The following is a 19,350-nucleotide window of genomic DNA, read 5'->3' as shown; positions in this document are numbered from 1 at the left end:
AAAAACCTCAAAAAAGGCTACCACACCGCGTTCTATGAGTTGCTCCTCGAAGTCAAGTCGCAACTGTATTAACGGTGTTAAGAAATAGGAAACAAACTTGCAAGACGTTTTTGTCTTGCGAAGCAAGCCCATAGGGAAATTCGTCTTGCGAAGCAGCTCAAAAACCACAAAACCCTTTCGTCTAGCGAGTTTTCCGTCTTGCGAGGCATTCGTCTTGCGGGGCACCACTGTACAAATTGTGAGATAAGGACAACTGTGACTTTAAAGAAGAAAGGGGACTTTTTACAAATTATTTAAAAAGACATCAAAATGAACTGGACTCCTTGGCAGGTTTTGAATAAACATACACAAATTTATTGAGGGTTAATATAATATTTAGATAATAAAAGGATATGTACAATTTTACAATATGCAGAGAATAACATGAGTTGAGAAATCAGAGAGATGAGCTGAGGGAAGTCTTGGGGGGGAGGGTTCTTTGGGAAGTGGGGAGGAAAAAAGGGGGAAAGTAATTAAGATGATTTGTTTTGATGATTTGTTATGTTGAAATTGTTAATTTTTTTTAAAAAAAGAAATCTTTAATAAAAATAAATTTTAAAAAAGAGAAAAAGGAAGTGCAGCTTGTACAGTGGTACCTCAGGTTACATACACTTCAGGTTACATACGCTTCAGGTTACAGACTACACTAACCCAGAAATAGTGCTTCAGGTTAAGAACTTTGCTTCAAGATGAGAACAGAAATCGTGCTCCAGCGGTGCGGCAGCAGCGGGAGGCCCCATTAGCTAAAGTGGTGCTTCAGGTTAAGAACAGTTTCAGGTTAAGAAGGGACCTCTGGAACGAATTAAGTACTTAACCCGAGGTACCACTGTATTAATTTGGTTGTAAATGAGAATTTATTTGGATTACTCCCTCATGACATGAGCTACACCTGTCAGAAAAGGGGTAGGGTGAAGTTAAAGGGGGACTGTGTCTTTTACGTGAACCATTAATTTGTCTGTCCAGCTCCAGAATGTGGGCAAGTTTTGGCATTTTCTAAGAACCCCCCAGACCAGCAAGAAACCACTGCACTAACATTACTATTTCCACTTTGCAAAGGGTATCCAAGGATTTCAGATGTAACTTAGGGTATGGAAATTCTCACTTTCCATGTCCCACCTCTTCCAAGCTAAGTGGGCTGGTCACTGTGGCCAGTCCTGGACTTCAACACTGTCTCCAGCATTTCTGGGAAAGAATCACACCCAACAGGGACACTTCTGCAAAGTTTTAAGAGGCCCACTGATTTTGACATAGAAGCGCTTTTCACAAAGAACATCGTGATTGCATGGGCCTACGTCTTCTCTTTCCCTCCTTTGTTATTATTTACACCAGACGAACTTCCGTCTCACAGATCCACTTGGCTATGGCACTGCAGGCTTCTGAATTAACTCTGTTCCCCTTCAGCATCCCGCAGCTGTTCGCTTCAGCAAGACCTGTGACTTGCAATCTGCAGAATAGAGGAGAAAGTCAAGCAAAGAGCATTTGTCACAGGAAGGCCAAAGCTGCTTTTTCACCTTAATAGGGATGGCATCTCTCCCTGCCCCCTTTATACTCCTAAGCTGAGTTTCCAAATGTGCACTGTCCATTTTTAGCTATCATGAACAATGCTTCTAATATTGAACATCAGTTCCATTCTCTTTAATTATTATTATTTTTACTTATTGCCTTTCCTTCAAGGAGCTCAAGGTGGTGTATATTAGGGAGGTTCATAAATTTATGTATTTTTTAAAATGCCTGCTCCAAAGGCCTTATCTTACTACACTAGGGATTATATAAGCTATATCTGAAATTTCATGCATATCAGTTCATATCTTGACCCTGCTCCACTGAATTGAAATTTCAGCCTTCACAACATAGGAAAATGGCTGAGTAAACAGCTATTTTCATGGAGGAGGGTCAAGATATTAACTTATATGCATGAAATTTCAGATATAGCTATATAATCCCTAGTGTAGTAAGATAAGACCTCTGGAGTAAGCATTTTCAAAAAAAAAAAAGTTTTTTATGAATTGCCCTAGTGTACATGGTTCTTGCCCACACAATAACCCTGTGAGGCAGACAGAGATTGGCCCAAATTCACCCAGGGAACTTCATGGCCAAGAGGGGATTGAACTCTGGTCTCCCAGGTCCCAGTCCAACATTCTAACCACTACACTACAGTGGCTCTCTCAATGCTGATGTGCAGGTGTGCTACAGATATGAATAGCTTGCTCTGATGCTTGGATGTTTTTCTGTGCCTGTTTCTTTCTGTTGAAGTGTGGGGAGGGGGTTTCCCCTGTTGGAGTTTTCTTGTTTGCTTTATGTGTGGTTTATGTGTGGCTTACTGTGTAACGTGTGTTTTCTTGCATCTGTTTCTCACTCTTGATGTGGCATTTTTTTGATGTTGCTCTATTCCTCTTTACACTGGTGCCCCGCAAGACGAATGCCTCGCAAGACGAAAAACCTGCTAGACGAAAGGGTTTTCCGTTTTTCTGATGCGCTTCGCAAGACGAATTTCCCTATGGGCTTGCTTTGCAAAACGAAAAAGTCTTGCGAGTCTTGCAATTTTTTTCGCTCCCCCTCCTTTTTCTAAGCCGCTAAGCCGCTAATAGCCTTTTAGCCGCTAAGCTGCTAAGCCTTTAATAGCCGCTAAACCGCTAAACCGCTAATAGCGCTAATCCGCTAAGCCGCTAATAGGGTTGCTTCGCAAGACGAAAAAACCGCTAGACGAAGAGACTCGCGGAACGGATTATTTTCGTCTTGCGAGGCACCACTGTATTGGTCTTTTAGAATGTATGGAAAACATTGCAATTTGACTGGATAGTGTAATTAACCGATTGGCTCCCCACACAGTGAAATCGTTACATGTATTGTGAATTCATGTATTGTGAATTCCACAGATGAGCCAGCCAGGATATTAGCAATATATAACAAGAACAAGAACATCCCATTTCAATGGCAATCAGAAAAGAAAGGAAGGAAGGAAGGAAAAGGAAAAGGAAAAGGAGAAAATGAGAGAGAGAGAGAGAGAGAGAGAGAGAGAGAGAGAGAATTATCTGCTCTTATCATGGTTTGAGCCTTTGATGTCTGCATATTTAAAGATAAGTCAGCACAACCAAGTGTCATGAAGCAGATAATGGTCTCAAAGGGTAGATAACTGTACAGTTAAATGGAAGAAAACTGTAGAGGAGGTGCAGAATAACACTGCGGGTAGAAGAACCAACACACATTTCCAGCCAAAACCAGTATGAAACTGTAGGATGCAGCGGCGTAGCGTGGGTTGTCAGCAAGGCAAGTAATTTGCGCCCCCTAAGCTGCCGCCGCTGCCAGCTTCTTCTTGCTGCTGCCTGGTCTGGTCTGGTGTGGTTCTCTCCCGCGCTCAGCGCTGGGCGGCCGCTGCACTGTCCCTCCCCCAGATAGTCCCTCGCTCTCTCTCTCCTCACCGCACGCCTGGCACCCACCCCCTCCACAGTGGGCGGCGACCCAGCGGCTCGGATGGGATTCGCACAGCCAGCACTGCAGTGAGAGAGAGTGAGTGAGCCAGGTAGGGGCAGAGAGCTGAGAGTGCGAGCGCCCCCCCAGATGTTGCGCCCGGTGCGGCCGGCCCCCCCTGCACCCCCCACGCTACGCCACTGGTAGGATGGAAATACTCACAGTGTGTCATTTAGTGGGGAGCCATCAACCCAAGACCATTCATGAGCAGGAGGTATAGTGGTCACTCCAATCCACAGAAGTTGCCCTCCATCAGTTTTATGACGTATGAAATCCTGTCAAGGATATGAGAAGGACGTCGTAGGGTTGACACATGTCCTCTTTCTCCCTATTTTTCAGGATTAAAATTTCTGTCTGGGCAATTTTTTAAAATTTACCCAAATGTCCGGGTGTTTTATTTGTTTGTTTACAGTAACCCAAGAATTTTTTTTTAAAAAATTAAAACAATTTTAAAAGCCCCAAGTGTCGCATTCCCATCCCTCGCCATTTTTCATGAATGGAACGGGAACATTCCGCAGCATGCACACGCCCTCTTCCCCAGGGCCAATGAGGATTGGCAGCTGTAGGCCAGCATTGTGGTCACATGGGCATTTTTAGTTACAGTCAGTGGCAGAGCTTCATGCTCTGGCACGGGGGGGAGGAGTAGAGCAGGCGGGGGCGGGGCTGGCACGCGTCTCAGAGGCGGGGCACACATCCTGGGGGCATGGTGCACCGCCCACAGGGGCGTGGCATGCGTCCTGGGGGCATGGCACCCAGTGCAGGCGGGGGCCAGCCGCGATGGCACCCCATCAGGATCGTACTGCCGGGGGCAGTGCGCTCCCCCCTCACTCCTCTTCCTTTACCAGTGGTTACAGTGCCCGTAGCTCTACTCTGGCAGGCCCTTTAAAGTTAAGAACATTGCTACCAGCAGTATAGGGACGCAGGTGGCGCTGTGGTCTAAACCACAGAGCCTAAGGCTTGCTGATCAGAAGGTCGGCAGTTCGAATCCCCGCGACGGGGTGAGCTCCCCTTGCTCGGTCCCAGCTCCTGTCAACCTAGCAGTTCAAAAGCACATCAAAGTGCAAGTAGATAAATAAGTACCGCTCTGGCGGGAAGGTAAATGGTGTTTCCGTGCGCTGCTCTGGTTCACCAGAAGCGGCTTAGTCATGCTGGCCACATGACCCGGAAGCTGTACGCCGGCTCCCTCGGCCAATAAAGCGAGATGAGCGCCGCAACCCCAGAGTCGGCCACGACTGGACCTAATGGTCAGGGGTCCCTTTACCTTTACCAGCAATATATCACAACTTCTAGAGCCTACATATACTAGGGGTGTTCAAAATGAGAGTCATCACAGCGATCCGTATTTAGGCAAAGGTGTCCTCCTTTTTTGCTCTTCTGAATATAGCAACCCTAGAAATATGCATTCATAGATTGACCTTTAAGGCAGCTGGCTCTGAGGTTAGATAGACCTCACATTTAAGCTCTGCTTCTGAATGAATGGCAGATTTCACACCATGCACCCCCAACTCTGCTCAGCTGTTTGGAGTGACCTCTCATAGGAAGACAGGGCCACCATTGTGAAGCTGTGAACCACATGTTGCATTACCCCTTACCAGCTACGACCGTCATTCCAAAACTGCCCCTCCCCAGGTGCAATTAGGCTTGGGAGGAAAAAGCCTCCTTCTAGCAACAACTGAAGGCTTTTTAAAAGCCTGGTTGCTTGTGTGAATTCTTGGAGATGGCACCTTGGGAGGGGAAAAGCTCTGGCCTCTGCAATATTCTTGGAAAAGCAGAGCAGCCAAGCAGAGCAGTCATGTGTCTTCTTGACATGAACAGGAAATTTTCCTGGAAATGATGCAATAATCACTGCGGTGGCATTATGCTTTAACCAGACTTTATTTTTGAGCACGGGAACCAACTTCTCTCCCTATGAATAACCCTCTGACAAAAGAAGAATTCTCCGCAGCCAAGATTCTCTTAAAATGAAGCAACACAAATATCTTTCAAAGGAATTTCCCAGCTGTGACTTTTGCCAACTTCTTGACACTGCAGGTTTTTGTGTTAACAGTTTCCATTCTAACTCAGTTGCAGAGACTCTTAATAATCCACAAGAGTTTGGCAAAAAAATTTGGGGGGGTTGCATTTGAAAAAGAGAGGAGAGGTAACAACTTTTTAATTTTTTTACATTACTCTAATTATAGGAAAACCTGAAAACCTTGGGAAAGGGGCCTATTTTTCTCTCAGAAAAGATGTATTGTGAGCCTACCAGTCAGAAAGCGTTCAAGCATTTTTGTAAGCGTGTAAGTCTATTACGCAGTAAACATTTTACAAAGCTGTGGACTGGATCCCATTGACTTCAACAAGAAAGTTGTACATATTATTCTCAGCACCACTCCTAAAGGCTTGACTATGGCTGTCTTGTAATGTGCACTTACTCTTTCTCAAACTTTTTTTTTTTTGTATTGGTGTGGTGATACTATATTAAAAGATGATTATTTTGGGGAAACAAAAGCTCCACACTAGTTTTCAACTTCTTAGTTATAGCGTAAACTAGTATTTTGTTTGTTTTACACCTTTCAGCATTCCCTTGTTCGCTGTATCCTTATCATCCTTTTTTCTCATGCAGCACAAAAATATCCAGTCATTTAATTCCTGGTGTTCATACAGTGGTACCTCGGGTTACATACGCTTCAGGTTACATACGCTTTAGGTTACAGACTCCGCTAACCCAGAAATAGTACCTCGGGTTAAGAGCTTTGCTTCAGGATGAGAACAGAAATCGTGCTCCGGCTGTGCGGCAGCAGCAGGAGGCCCCATTAGCTAAAGTGGTGCTTTAGGTTAAGAACAGTTTCAGGTTAAGTACAGACCTACGGAACGAATTGTCTGATAGCTTGACCTTTTCATAACCCAATATACAAGATAACATGTGCTCTGAAGAAAAGATGCCTTTCCATTTCTCTGGCCTGGCCTTCACATCCTCTCAAACAGTAAGTAGAGTGCAGGGACTGGCTGGCGCTATGTGCCTCCCCTACCCCACCCTGGCCAAAAAATGCCCCACTAGAAATGCAACTGGCTACAGGGCCAAGGCATTCCATTCCATTTGATGTCAGGGACTAAAATTACCTCAGTTTACAGAGTCTTTGCAATGACCCTTTGGAAGTCCCTCCTATTACACCTTAGAGCAGGCTTCCTCAAACTCGGCCCTCCAAATGTTTTGAGACTACAATTCCCATCATCCCTGATGACTGGTCCTGCTAGCTAGGGATCATGGGAGTTGTAGGCCAAAAACATCTGGAGGGCTGAGTTTGAGAAAGCCTGCCTTGGAAAGGCATCATCTCTACGTTCTTCAGGGCACCTGAGGGATACTTTCTACCTTCAACAAATCTTCTAAGTGGAGATATTTTTCTCACTCGGCATCTATCTTGATTTAAAACTCTTTTTATACATGTAATTGGTCTTTTATAAGTTTTAATTGTGTGGTGAAATCACGTTGAAGCGCTTCACAGGAAGCGGCTGAAATCAAATAAATAAAAGAGCAGAAAACCCAACTTGACTGCGACAAAAAGAAAAAGAAAGAGGTGTTGGTACTTGTATCATGATGAATGGGCTGTGGATGGCAGCACAAAATGGCTGCCATCCACAGCCACAGCAAAAAAAGGAGGTGAGCATACGCCATACCAGTAACTACGACCACAACAAACAAAGCACTGACTACCGTATTTTTCGCTCTATAAGACGCACCAGACCACAAGACGCACCTAGTTTTTGGAGGAGGAAAACAAGAAAAGAAATATTCTGAATCTCAGAAGCCAGAACAGCAAGAGGGATCACTGCACAGTTAAAGCAGCAATCCCTCTTGCTGTTCTTGCTTCTGGGATAGCTGCGCAGCCTGCATTAGCTCCATAAGACGCACACACATTTTCCCTTACTTTTTAGGAGGGAAAAAGTGAGTCTTATAGAGCAAAAAATACAGTACATGCACCAACAAAAGAAAGTTATTAGTCAGGACTTACCAATTCCACCTGTTTTTGTATCACAGCGAGTTGAGAGTCTTTTGCTGCACAATCATTCTGGCTCTTGTTCCAGGTTCCCTTCTCTCTGGAAATCCAGTAGCACTTGTCTCCATGGCGCTGCCAGTTTTCCGGGCAGAGCTTGCAATCTGAATTCTCTGGAAGAAGGAAAAAACCACGAAGCCAGGTGTGCTGTTAGAGGGCATCCTTTCGGCTCTGAACCTCCATCCCCTCTTTCAAAAGCAGTTTTCTATATTGCTATTTACTGCGCTTACAAGATGGCTGTCTCTCTGAAAGCATACCTAAATCTGCATCTTTACATATGTTAGCACCTGCAGATTTTATGCAAAATTGTACAATGGGCTTGTGTCCTGAGGTTTTTTTTTACACAGCCAACCCGATGCCTGCCAGATGTTGAAAACGACAACTTCCATTATCCATGACCATTGGCCATGCGAGCTGATGGGTGCTGTGCTTCAAAACATCTGGAGGGCACCATGTTGGCGACCCCTGATCTAGCACCACCTGCCCCCAGGCAGAAGCTCATATTGGTTTACTTGAACCAGTTCTTTTGTTATGCACATGTTTTGCAACCTTGTCATTGGCATCAATGGGATCTGCAAGCCTTTGACTTTAGCTGGATCATCATTGTGCCTGCATTCCTGTCTATCAACCAAAGGCTACTAAAAGCTCAGGTGTTACCTGCTACGTGATTGCCATGTGGCTTGCACAGAAACTGCCGCAAAGTCTGACACTGCTCTGGGGTGGTCCTGGTCTGCTGTGTTCCATTGCTGGGTCCTGGGCAGGTTTGTGCCTTCGCCAGAGCTTGTTTCATCTGAAAAACTTTAAAAGGCATGACTATTTAGGCGATCAGCAAGATGAGGATAATGGTATGCTTAAGAAAGGTTGTTTTCTGCTGCTCCAGAGAAGCGGACACGGAGCAATGGATCCAAACTACAAGAAAGAAGATTCCACCTGAACATTAGGAAGAACTTCCTGACAGTAAGAGCTGCTCGACAGTGGAATTTGCTGCCAAGGAGTGTGGTGGAGTCTCCTCCTTTGGAGGTCTTTAAGCAGAGGCTTGACAACCATATGTCAGGAGTGCTCTGATGGTGTTTCCTGCTTGGCAGGGGGTTGGACTCGATGGCCCTTGTGGTCTCTTCCAACTCTATGATTCTATGATTCTATGATTCTATTATTTATTTGAAAAGAAAATGTGTTGTTGGAAATACAGAAAAGTTGCTGCCACACTAGTCCTTTTCTCTGGAATTACGAGAAAAATATGGGTTGGCTTGTTCCATTTGAGAGTTTTCTCTTTTGTCCTCCAATGTTTCCTAAACCAGATTTCTGCTGTCGTGCGTGTTGCAGTTCCAGTCTCTCCAGCATGGACAGGCAGATCCAGTATCAGCAGCTGTGATGGGCTTGATACTGACACTGTTGCCCTGAGATCCCTTTTTGGGTGCTCCTTCAATGAGCACTGTGGGGAGGGTGGCTGCCATTGTAATTGCCCATCGTTCCTGTGGGATGTAATCCCCTGGGAGCAGCAGATATTTGGCGGTATTTTTCTCTTGACGCTAGAGGATTTGGTTTTTCACAGGTGAAAAGGCGGGGAAATACCTCTTGTGTGGTATTTGCGTGACTGAATGTGTTTGGTAATGTGCAGCAAGTCACACCATCAGTGAGTAACGGCTGCAGTTCTTAGTGACGGGTTGCTTTGATACTACCTTTTTCTGTGACGTATCTATGATGTCTTGATGATGCATCCTAAGATGTATTATGGGAAACTTTAAAATACTGATGTAACCCTTGTTTGGGGCCCCTGGCTGCTTTGTCTTTGTGCTAGTGGGGAGCCTTGTTGCAACAATAAAGATCAGGCCTACAGGCCGCTGTTTTGCTTCTATCTCCTGGCTGAAGTCTCTTGTTTGTGACCCCCGACCTGAACCTATGGGAGTCAAGGTTAAGTGATTGTGGGGTGCTCCAAGGACTCCCTGCTACAATATGTTTTCCATTAAAAAAAAAAATGCAATGAATTTAAGCTTTTATGCATGAAGACTTGGTTACTGGTTGCCTGGTAGTTCCGTAGCTTGCAGAACAGAAGATTCATAAGAGGACGGAGACGAAACCAGTTGAAGTATCATATCTGAACAAATGTGAAAAGATAGTGAAGGTTTGCTTTGAGAGGCCAAGCTATTTTGCTTAAGAATAAGAGGCTATTTCCCATAATTTATATTTGGGTGCCTAATTGAAACCTCTTTGACTGTGTTTCGCACTGCGCTTTGGTTTCATAACCAAACACACCCGGGACTTCTACAAGAGATTTCCCCCCTGAACATTCTTGTGGTTTGACTATTTTAGGACCAATGAGCTGACAATGATGGTGATGATCGTGCTATCTAACACATTATCTTTCCCTTTCTTGGTCAGATAAGTTTTGACGCTTAAAAAAACAAACCAAGGGGCAAGTTTATCATATAAAAAGAAATGCAAGGCTTTCTTTCTGAGGCCCTTAAGAACAATTTCCCCAATTTACTCATGAGTGAAATTTGCTGCTTGTTTTCTGAACCAGTCATTTCCACAACTGCATAAGTTGCAGACGCCACAGCAGAATGTCCAGTCGCAATTTGGGGGGGCATTTTTTAAAAAAAGCAATTTTACTCGTAAGTCACATGGGGAACCATTTTCACTCTAGTGCCGCCCGCAGTGCCAGCCAGGTGACTCATGCTGCGGCGTACAGGGCAGCAGTTTTATTCTTGAGTCCCATTCACCACACATCTCAAATTGGTCACAATTAGACCAGGCCAAGCTGCAAAATTTCTGTGCAGTGACAGACATATGCGGGTGGGTGGGAGATAACGCCTAGGAAAACAACTCCCTTTATTCAAATTGGTAAGGTTACAGTTCAATCCTATATATGTCTACTCAGAAGTGTGTCCCATGGGGGGCTTACTTCCAGGTAAGAAGGTAACTCCACTTACCTTGGAGTAAGCCTCAATGAATTTAATAGGACTCCTGAGTAGACATGGTTAGTCTTGTGCTGTGTGTTCTCAACTCTCCTGATGCTGGATCAGGAAGCTATGTCCAGATGGAGGCATTGTCTTGCAAACAGAGTCATGTGCAGAATTGACACATGAAGGGTCCTCTATCTCTATCTCTATCTCTATCTCTCTCTCTCTCTCTCTCTCTCTCTCTCTCTCTCTCTCTCTATCTCTATCTCTATCTCTATCTCTATCTCTATCTCTATCTCTATCTCTATCTCTCATGTGGCCAGCATGACTAAACCGCTTCTGGCATAACAGAGCACCGTGATGGAAACCAGAGCACATGGAAATCCCATTTAACTTCCCATCTCAGCGGTACCTATTTATCTACTTGCACTGGTGTGTTTTCGAACTGCTAGGTTGGCAGGAGCTGGGACAGAGCAACAGGAGCTCACCCCATCGAGGGGATTCAAACTGCCAACCTTCCATTCGGAGGTGTTAAAAAAGAGTACAGTTGGCACATTTTGACTCTTGCCGTTTTCTGTTGCCAAAAAGTGGCAAGTTCAAAGTGCTGGCTTTTTGATGCAAATGACAAATAGAGAGCAGACACTGTTCCTTTTAGCTACAGCTTTGAAGATTGCAACTTGAACTTTTCCCTCCCTGGCATGGTATATGATGTCAAGTCTGAGAAAGGTGTGTGTGGTTTGCCCAGAGTGGCTCTGGTGTTTCCCCACCCCTGCTCCGAGTGGATATACAGCGGTACCTCAGGTTACAGACGCTTCAGGTTACAGACTCTGCTAACCCAGAAATAGTACCGCAGGTTAAGAACTTTGCTTCAGGATGAGAACAGAAATTGTGTGGCGGCGGCGGGAAGCCCCATTAGCTAAAGTGGTACGTCAGGTTAAGAACAGTTTCAGCTTAAGAACAGACCTCCAGATCGAATTAAGTTCTTAACCCGAGGTACCACTGTAGAGCCTCACTCTACAAAGGACAATTTGTGGTGCTCCATTAAGTACAGTTTGTGGGCATATGGGTAATGTTAGGCCTTAAGGTACTTACCCCAAAAGCCGAGCCCTATCACGGCTCCCACTAGAATGAGGATTGCAACACATCCAGACCCAATGATGAAGCGATGCCGTCGAGCTTGTCTGAGCAGTTCATCTACAAGAGCCAGCGATAGGAGAAAGAGCTTAGTATGAGGGCCTCTGAACCAGTGGCGTAGCGTGGGTTCTCAGCACCCGGGGCAAGGCAAGTAATTTGCGCCCCCTAACCCGGGGCAAGGCAAGTAATTTGCGCCCCCTAACCCATGGATTTTAGCACTCGAGTCTCTTCCTCGCCCCCCCCCAGATGTTGCGCCAGGTGCAGCAGGCCCCCCTGCACCCCCCATGCTACGCCACTGCTCCCACCACAAGTCTTCAGGACAGCCATCTGAAGGCTGGCGCGGGGAGAAGGTCTCTCCGCCCCACCGCCAGGCTTCGGAGCAGCCTTCCGAAGGCTGGCGCGGGGAGAAGGTCTCTCCGCCCCACCGCCAGGCTTCGGAGCATCCTTCCGAAGGCTGGCGCGGGGAGAAGGTCTCTCCGCCCCACCGCCAGGCTTCGGAGCATCCTTCCGAAGGCTGGCGCGGGGAGAAGGTCTCTCCGCCCCACCGCCAGGCTTCGGAGCAGCCTTCCGAAGGCTGGTGCGGGGAGAAGGTCTCTCCGCCCCACCGCCAGGCTTCGGAGCATCCTTCCGAAGGCTGGCGCGGGGAGAAGGTCTCTCCGCCCCACCGCCAGGCTTCGGAGCAGCCTTCCGAAGGCTGGCGCGGGGAGAAGGTCTCTCCGCCCCACCGCCAGGCTTCGGAGCATCCTTCCGAAGGCTGGCGCGGGGAGAAGGTCTCTCCGCCCCACCGCCAGGCTTCGGAGCAGCCTTCCGAAGGCTGGTGTGGGGAGAAGGTCTCTCCGCCCCACCGCCAGGCTTCGGAGCATCCTTCTGAAGGCTGGCGGCGGGAGGAGGTCTCTCCGCCCCACCGCCAGCCTTCGGAGGAGGTCCGAGGACAGTGGGGTTCCTGCTTCCTCGAGGAGGGCCGGCCAAACGTGCCCCCCAAATGTTGCGCCCGGTGCGGCCGGCACCCCTGGCACCCCCACGCTACGCCACTGCTCTGAACAAAGGCCTATCCATCCTGCTTCCCACAGTGCCCGATACCAGCTGTATTGCGTCCTTCACTGGTGCCCAGGGTGTGAGTGCACACGCAGTACAAAGGACCAGGGGCTGGCCATTGGGGGGGTAAACAAAACCTGCTGCACCAAGCCAACCCTCGCTGACATACGGGCACAGAGGGTTCATGGGGCTGCACTGTGCCACCTACCTGCCTGCCCACACACAGGGGGGAGTCTGGCTGGCTGATCTGGCTCTTGATAGGTGCATTGCTCCAACTCTGGCCAGGCAGCTATTCAGCGAGGGGGATGGGCCCAAGGGCGCAAGGCAAAGCTGGGCTCTGGGGCCCAGAGACCCCAAGGAGCAGAAAGGGGGGGTCCCTGTGTGGGAGTGCCTTGCTTGTGCTCCCTCAAAATCATGAAGAAGAAGAAGAAGAAGAAGAAGAAGAAGAAGAAGAAGAAGAAGAAGAAGAAGAAGAAGAGGAGGAGGAGGAGGAGGAGGAGGAGGAGGAGGAGGAGGAGGAGGAGGAGGAGGAGGAGGAGGAGGTTTGGATATCCCGCTTTATCACTACCTGAAGGATTCTCAAAGCGGCTAACATTCTCCTTTCCCTTCCTCCCCCACAACAAACACTCTGTGAGGTGAGTGGGGCTGAGACACTTCAGAGAAGTGTGACTGGCCCAAGGTCACCCAGCAGCTGCATGTGGAGGAGCGGGGAAACGAACCCAGTTCACCAGATTACGAGTCCACTGCTCTTAACCACTACACCACACTGGCTCTTCAAAGAAGATACTTTGAAGATACTTGAAGAACAGAGGTTAATGCGAACTAGGTATAAAGGATGTGTAGTGCAGGCGGTAGAAGTCTTTTAAAATATTTTAATCAATATTTGTATTTTGTAACATGGAAATGCATATTTGTGTGCAGATACAGACTTGACCATACAGACTTATGGTAAACATCTTTATATTTTCTTTTTTCTTTTCTTTTTTCTTGTCTTTTTTAAAATATTGCTTGAAATATGTAAAGAATTATGTATATATGCACATGACGGAAATCTGATTTCCCCCCTTTTTTCTCTATTTCTTTTTTTGATATTCTTGTGTTATTTAATAATGAAATAAATAAATAAATGCTGTATTGTTTTTAACACTCGATTGGAAGCCGCCCAGAGTGGCTGAGGAAACTCAGCCAGATGGGCGGGGTATAAATTATTATTAATAATAATCTAGTCACACCATAGATTTATGTAAGACAGGGATGGGGAATACAAGCCCCTCCAAGTTGTCATTGGACTCCAGCTCCCATCATCCCCAGCCAGTGTGGCTGAAGGTCATTACTGTCCCCTGGAATCATGGTTCAGTGACAGTACTGCTAAACAGGAACCACATAGTCTTAAAGTATGGCTTTCATGGCAGAATACATCTGAAAGAGAACTAGGGTTGTGAATCCTGGGAACTGTGTTTTGTCAAGGAGGTAAACTAAAGTGCCCATGATTCTTTGGGGAAAGCAATATGGAACAGACCCACGGCTCCCAGAAACATTATTGCCCTGGTTATAAGGTGCTAAAACTACTGATCGAGAGACAGAGATATTTCCTGGGGAATCATTGAATATAGGAATTGTTGCTGGTGTGATTAAATGGGATTGTAAGCAAAGATGAGTTGAAAGATGACTTGGCCAACACAGGACTGATCTTAACCACTTCCTGTGAACTTACATAGGAACAGGCAATTAAAAGCAGCAATATCTTATCACCCCAGACAGATTTATTGTCAGATAAGCTTCCTGCAAGTGGCCAGCCAGCCCAATACATTTTCTTGAGTAAACAAGCCAAACCCTGTGTTGCAAAATATAAGTCAGCAACATCAAAAGCAACACAATGCTTTTGATATTGCTGACCCAAAACATTTTCTTGCCTGAACAAGATGGCTCTGCTCTGATATTCCACATACTGGTCAAAATAAATGGCAGTTGACTCTCACTTCAACTCTGGCATAGGGCAATCTCCTCCACACATGGAGATAGCAGGCAGCAAAAAGTAGAAATAATTTTTAAAAACAGTGAAACTATCAAAAAACAGAGAGCTTCTTTTTATACAGTGACTCATAAGGAGATCAAAACACAGACTGAAAGGTGAGAGTACAGAATGACTCATAAATAGATCAGATGTTTGTGTGTGCATGAATCTTAGAGTCTGTAGACAATCCTAGCACATTCAAATGTCATAATAAAAAAAAGATAAATGTGTGGTAAAAATAGTGTTGTGGGGGAATGCATCTGTTGAGAAAAGATGGTTCCCAAATTAGACAGATACAGGAAAAAAGTCCTCTTTCATGCTTCAACCAGCCATGCTTTGATCACAGAGGAGACACAGAAAAGACACTCCTTAGCAGATCTCAAGGAACAGGCAGTCTGGCAGGGCAAGAGACTGGTGGGTGTAAGGAGGCAACAGTTTCCATTCCATCCTGTGTTGTTGCAGTCAGCGTTGCGCAATCATTTTGCTACTGTTCAGATTCCACTAAAACCTACATCATTCATCTCACTATTAGCTGTGGCTAAAACTAAAACACGATTAATTGCACACCCGGAAAAAAGAAAAGACTGTAAGAAACTTTTCCTTGTCTTTATATTTTCCTGGGAAACCAGCCGGAAGCCGCTGACAGCACCCTGACACCTTATTATTGTTTTTTGAACATACAGAAAATAATACATCCATAATTGCTAGCCTACTCGTGTGGACGTGCACCTACACCTGCTAAAACAGATAACTGAAATGACAGAACTGATGTGGGTTCCACAGGAAATAGCGAAACCCTCACAGAGCCCGCTAGTCAGTTTCGTCAGGGGGCAAATTATTTTCCAATTCTCATATGTGTCAATCCGTCATATCACGTGTGTGCATCACAACCCAGCCACAGAGTCTTCTAAAAGGAAATAGGGAGGTGTTGGCAATTAAGTATTGTTAATACAGTGGTACCTCGGGTTAAGTACTTAATTCGTTCCGGAGGTCTGTTCTTAAACTGAAACTCTTCTTAACCTGAAGCACCACTTTAGCTAATGGGGCCTCCCGCTGCCGCTGCACTGCTGCTGCATGATTTCTGTTCTTATCCTGAAGCACAGTTCTTAACCCGAGGTACTATTTCTGGGTTAGCGGAGTCTGTAGCCTGAAGCGTATGTAACCTGAGGTACCACTGTATATATGTCTAATAAATAAAGAAGAAGAGTTGGATTTGATATCCCGCCTTTCACTCCCCTTCAGGAGTCTCAAAGCGGCTAACATTCTCCTTTCCCTTCCTCCCCCACAACAAACACTCTGTGAGGTGAGTGGGGCTGAGAGACTTCACAGAAGTGTGACTGGCCCAAGGTCACCCAGCAGCTGCATGTGGAGGAGCGGAGACACGAACCCGGTTCCCCATATTACGAGACTACCGCTCTTAACCACTACACCACACTGGCACCAATATATGTTTTAAATAATAAAACATATATTTTTCCTATCTAAATTTGTATTCCATCTTCACTCCAAGAAGCTCAAGATGACAAAGATATTGTAATAAGTTAGTGGTTGAACTAAACAGGAGGTTTTGTGTGTGCTTTCCAGTTTCCTCCAAGCCTGTGATTTTATAACTGTAAAATGAGATTACTGCAGAGGCAGGGACTGCCAAACTCGACTTTATGGCAGATTGAGGGTCTCTCCTGACTAAAACTGCATCTCTCCATGCCGCAGTGGACTTTGGGGTCTCCAATTTTAACGGTGCCCTGTGTGGGACCTAAATTCAGCACCCACCTACCTCACCTTCCATTCTACATAATAGTTGCTGAGCCCCCTGCGCCACCCCCCCAAGGCCCCCCACCCAATGTGGCCAAACTGGTCACATTCCCCTAAATCTGCCTCTGCCCCATGTCTTTCTACCCAAAATACATTGGTCCTATCCACACCATATTCCTTTACCACTTTAGCAGTCATGGAGAATCCTGGGAATGGTTGTTTGTTAAGCGTGCAGAGGTTTGTAACTCTGTAAGGTCAGCACCCTTACCAAACTACCTTTCCCAAGGTTCTTCATGATGGTCAAGGGGTGTAAGAGTGCTTTAAATGTATGGTGTGACCATTGTTTAACTTAGCCGAGAGGTATGAATGCTGCTGTAGTGTGTCTTCCTCTTCCTCTCCCTCAGTCCTTGGTGGCTGATGGTGACAGCTCACTGTCTGTGAAATGCAAGGAGCAATAAGGCCACATCACAGCAGTGGCGTAGCGTGGGTTGTCAGCACCCGGGGCAAGGCAAGTAATTTGCGCCCCCTAACCCTAACCCCCAGATGTTGCGCCCGGTGCGGCCGGGCCCCCCGCACCCCCCACGCTACGTCACTGCATCACAGGTATGTGAAGCTGCACATTATGAACCAAGAGACCAAAAAAGGGGCAATCTTTTGTGACACGTACAGTGGTACCTCGGGTTACATATGCTTCAGGTTACATATGCTTCAGGTTACAGACTCCGCTAACCCAGAAATAGTGCTTCAGGTTAAGAACTTTGCTTCAGGATGAGAACAGAAATCGTGCTCCAGCGGCACGGCAGCAGCAGGAGGCCCCATTAGCTAAAGTGGTGCTTCAGGTCAAGAACAGTTTCAGGTTAAGTACGGACCTCCGGAACGAATTAAGTACTTAACCCGAGGTACCACCGTACTCTCATCTTACCATCTTTCCAGTGCCAGGTAAAAATTCACTTCTCCCAGAGGTTTGATGGATTACGGCTGCGTACCCACCATGTAGTTAAAGCACATTTACAGCACATGCCTTCCCCCAAGGAATCCTGTGAACTGTAGTTTGTTAAAGGCGCTGGGAATTGTAGCTCTGTGGGGTATAGACTACAGTCCCCAGTATTCTTTGGGGGTAAGTCATGTGCTTCCATCTCTAGAAGAAGACTTGCCACTTGGAAGAAGGATGTCAAAAACAGAAAGCACTCAATATTTAACACACATTTGAACACATGGCAGAAAAGTGGGGAAGGGTGTACCTTAGTCACATTAATACGGAAAGCAAGTAGTGAAGACTGGTCACTTGAACACTCCCTACAATAGTAGATAGGTAGCCGTGTTGGTCTGCCATAGTCAAAATAAAAAAATCCTTCCAGTAGCACCTTAAAGACCAACTAAGTTAGTTCTTGGTATGAGCTTTCGTGTGCATGCACACTTCTTCAGATACACATCTGAAGAATACACATCTACAGTTCACATACCTGGAAGTAATTGAGCTCATTGAATACAATAGGAGTTATTTCTGAGTACAATGTTTAGGATTTGCACCACAAGTCTCTACTCTGTCAACGTACTTGAGTTGGATCAGTGTATCTGAAGAAGTGTGCATGCACACGAAAGCTCATACCAAGAACTTAGTTGGTCTTTAAGGTGCTACTGGAAGGATTTTTTTACTCCCTACAATGTCTGTGACATGCGAGATCCCCACAGTTGCTTTCCTTAACAACTTAGAAAACTCCAAATTTGTACAGGTAAGCCATTATTTACCTTGCAGCGGGAATTTGGGCTTGTGTCTTCCTTGATTCTCCCTCGGTCGAAAGTTAAAGTAGCAGGGCGCATTTTCCACCTGGCAATGTACCCGAGTTGGATGTGATCCCTTGTTCATGATCAAAACGCGTGAGGCAGAGCAGCCCTCTGATCGTCAGGCTCAACTCTGAGGGGGAAGCAGCTCTTGACAGCTTGTCAGAGGCAGCAGAGAGAAGGTTGCACAGGAAATGGCGCCTCATCAAACTTGACCAACCTTCAACACCTCTGCTAATATGTCTTTTGATTACTCAATGCTGCCTATAGTCTTTAATAAGAAACAACAAAAAAGACAGAAAGGGGAAAGAAACCAGCTTCCGTTGCAAAGTTAGGGGGCCCAGTTTCAGAAGAAGAAAAAATCTCGCTCATCCATTGCACCACCCATCCTTTGGTTGTCTCTCTCCCTATTGTATTGCCTTTGGAGCAGGGACCTTGGGCAGTGCTGTATTCATCAAGGGCGGGGGACCGGTTGCCCTCTCCATGTTGTTGTGCTCCTAATTCTCATCAGCCCTATCCAGAATGAGCATGGTCAGGGAAGATGGGAGTTGTAGTTCAGCAATGTCTGGAGGATGCTGTGCCTGGTGGTACATGAATAATTGCCGTATTTTTCGCTCTATAACACGCACCTGACCATAACACGCACGTAGTTTTTAGAGGAGGAAAATCCGTAGGCATGCCACCCGTAGGTATTCCCTCCATAACACGCACAGACATTTCCCCTTACTTTCTAGGAGGAAAAAAGTGAGTGTTATAGTGCAAAAAATACGGTAGTCAAGGCCTCCTAGGCTGCAGTCCTAATCTCACATACCTGGAAGTAATTGAGCTCATTGAATACAATAGGAGTTATTTCTGAGTACAATGTTTAGGATTTGCACCGCAAGTCTCTACTCTGTCAACGTACTTGAGTTGGGTACGATCACCTAATCATGATCAAACCTGGTGAGGTGGAGCAGATCTCCGATTGTCAGGCTCAGCTCTGGAGGAGGAGCTCTTCATAGCTTCTCAGAGGCAGGCAAGACATTTGCACAGGAAACGGTGCCTCGGAAAATCTCTGACAAACTAGGCCCTGAGAGACCAGGGCTCAAATCCCCTAATCAGCCATGAAACTCAGTGGGTGACCTTGGAACAGGCATAAGCAAACTCGGCCCTCCAGATGTTTTGGGACTACAATTCCCATCATCCCTGACCA

At 46.2% G+C, this 19,350-nt stretch overlaps 2 protein-coding genes across 6 annotated transcripts in view; one reads left to right on the top strand and one right to left on the bottom strand.

The window, feature by feature from the left end:
- LOC310701799 (uncharacterized protein) overlaps positions 1-19,350 on the top strand; it is a 74,284-nt gene that overhangs the window by 29,643 nt on the left and 25,291 nt on the right. Inside the window, exon 6 of one of the 3 annotated variants that reach the window (XR_014523103.1) lies at positions 17,089-17,283. The exons of the other annotated variants lie outside the window; for them this stretch is intronic. The gene's annotated coding sequence lies outside the window, so the exon portion shown is untranslated. Of the gene's footprint in view, positions 1-17,088; positions 17,284-19,350 lie in introns of those variants that run through there. 3 annotated transcript variants of the gene reach the window in all.
- LOC310701911 (killer cell lectin-like receptor subfamily B member 1B allele B) lies at positions 1,316-18,442 on the bottom strand. 3 transcript variants are annotated; one of them, XM_083493423.1, is made up of 6 exons: positions 18,126-18,440; positions 11,534-11,635; positions 8,199-8,339; positions 7,500-7,654; positions 3,670-3,782; positions 1,316-1,483 (listed from the first exon to the last, which is right to left on the bottom strand). In XM_083493423.1, the coding sequence occupies exons 1-6, from the start codon at positions 18,241-18,243 to the stop codon at positions 1,360-1,362; spliced, it is 753 nt and encodes a 250-aa protein (XP_083349549.1). In that variant the 5' UTR covers positions 18,244-18,440; the 3' UTR covers positions 1,316-1,359. The 3 variants fall into 3 exon arrangements, with proteins under 3 accessions (XP_083349549.1, XP_083349550.1, XP_083349551.1); XM_083493425.1 differs by lacking the exon at positions 1,316-1,483 and adding an exon at positions 2,302-3,268 and having other exon boundaries at positions 3,649-3,782; positions 18,126-18,442; XM_083493424.1 differs by lacking the exon at positions 11,534-11,635 and having other exon boundaries at positions 18,126-18,441.

Source organism: Podarcis liolepis (assembly GCF_965112155.1).
Source record: "Podarcis liolepis genome assembly, chromosome: 2".
NCBI lineage: Eukaryota > Metazoa > Chordata > Lepidosauria > Squamata > Lacertidae > Podarcis > Podarcis liolepis.
The sequence above is the reverse complement of the archived record's forward strand: the minus strand, read 5'-3'. Positions and strand labels throughout refer to the sequence as shown.

Coding starts and splice junctions, on each gene's coding strand:
- LOC310701911 (XM_083493423.1), bottom strand. CDS start 18,243: ATGAACAAGGGATCACATCCAACTCGGGTACATTGCCAGGTGGAAAAT. Junction 8,340..11,533: donor GATAGGGCTCGGCTTTTGGG/GTAAGTACCTTA, acceptor TGCCTTTTAAAG/TTTTTCAGATGAAACAAGCT. Junction 3,783..7,499: donor TACAAAAACAGGTGGAATTG/GTAAGTCCTGAC, acceptor TATCCTTGACAG/GATTTCATACGTCATAAAAC.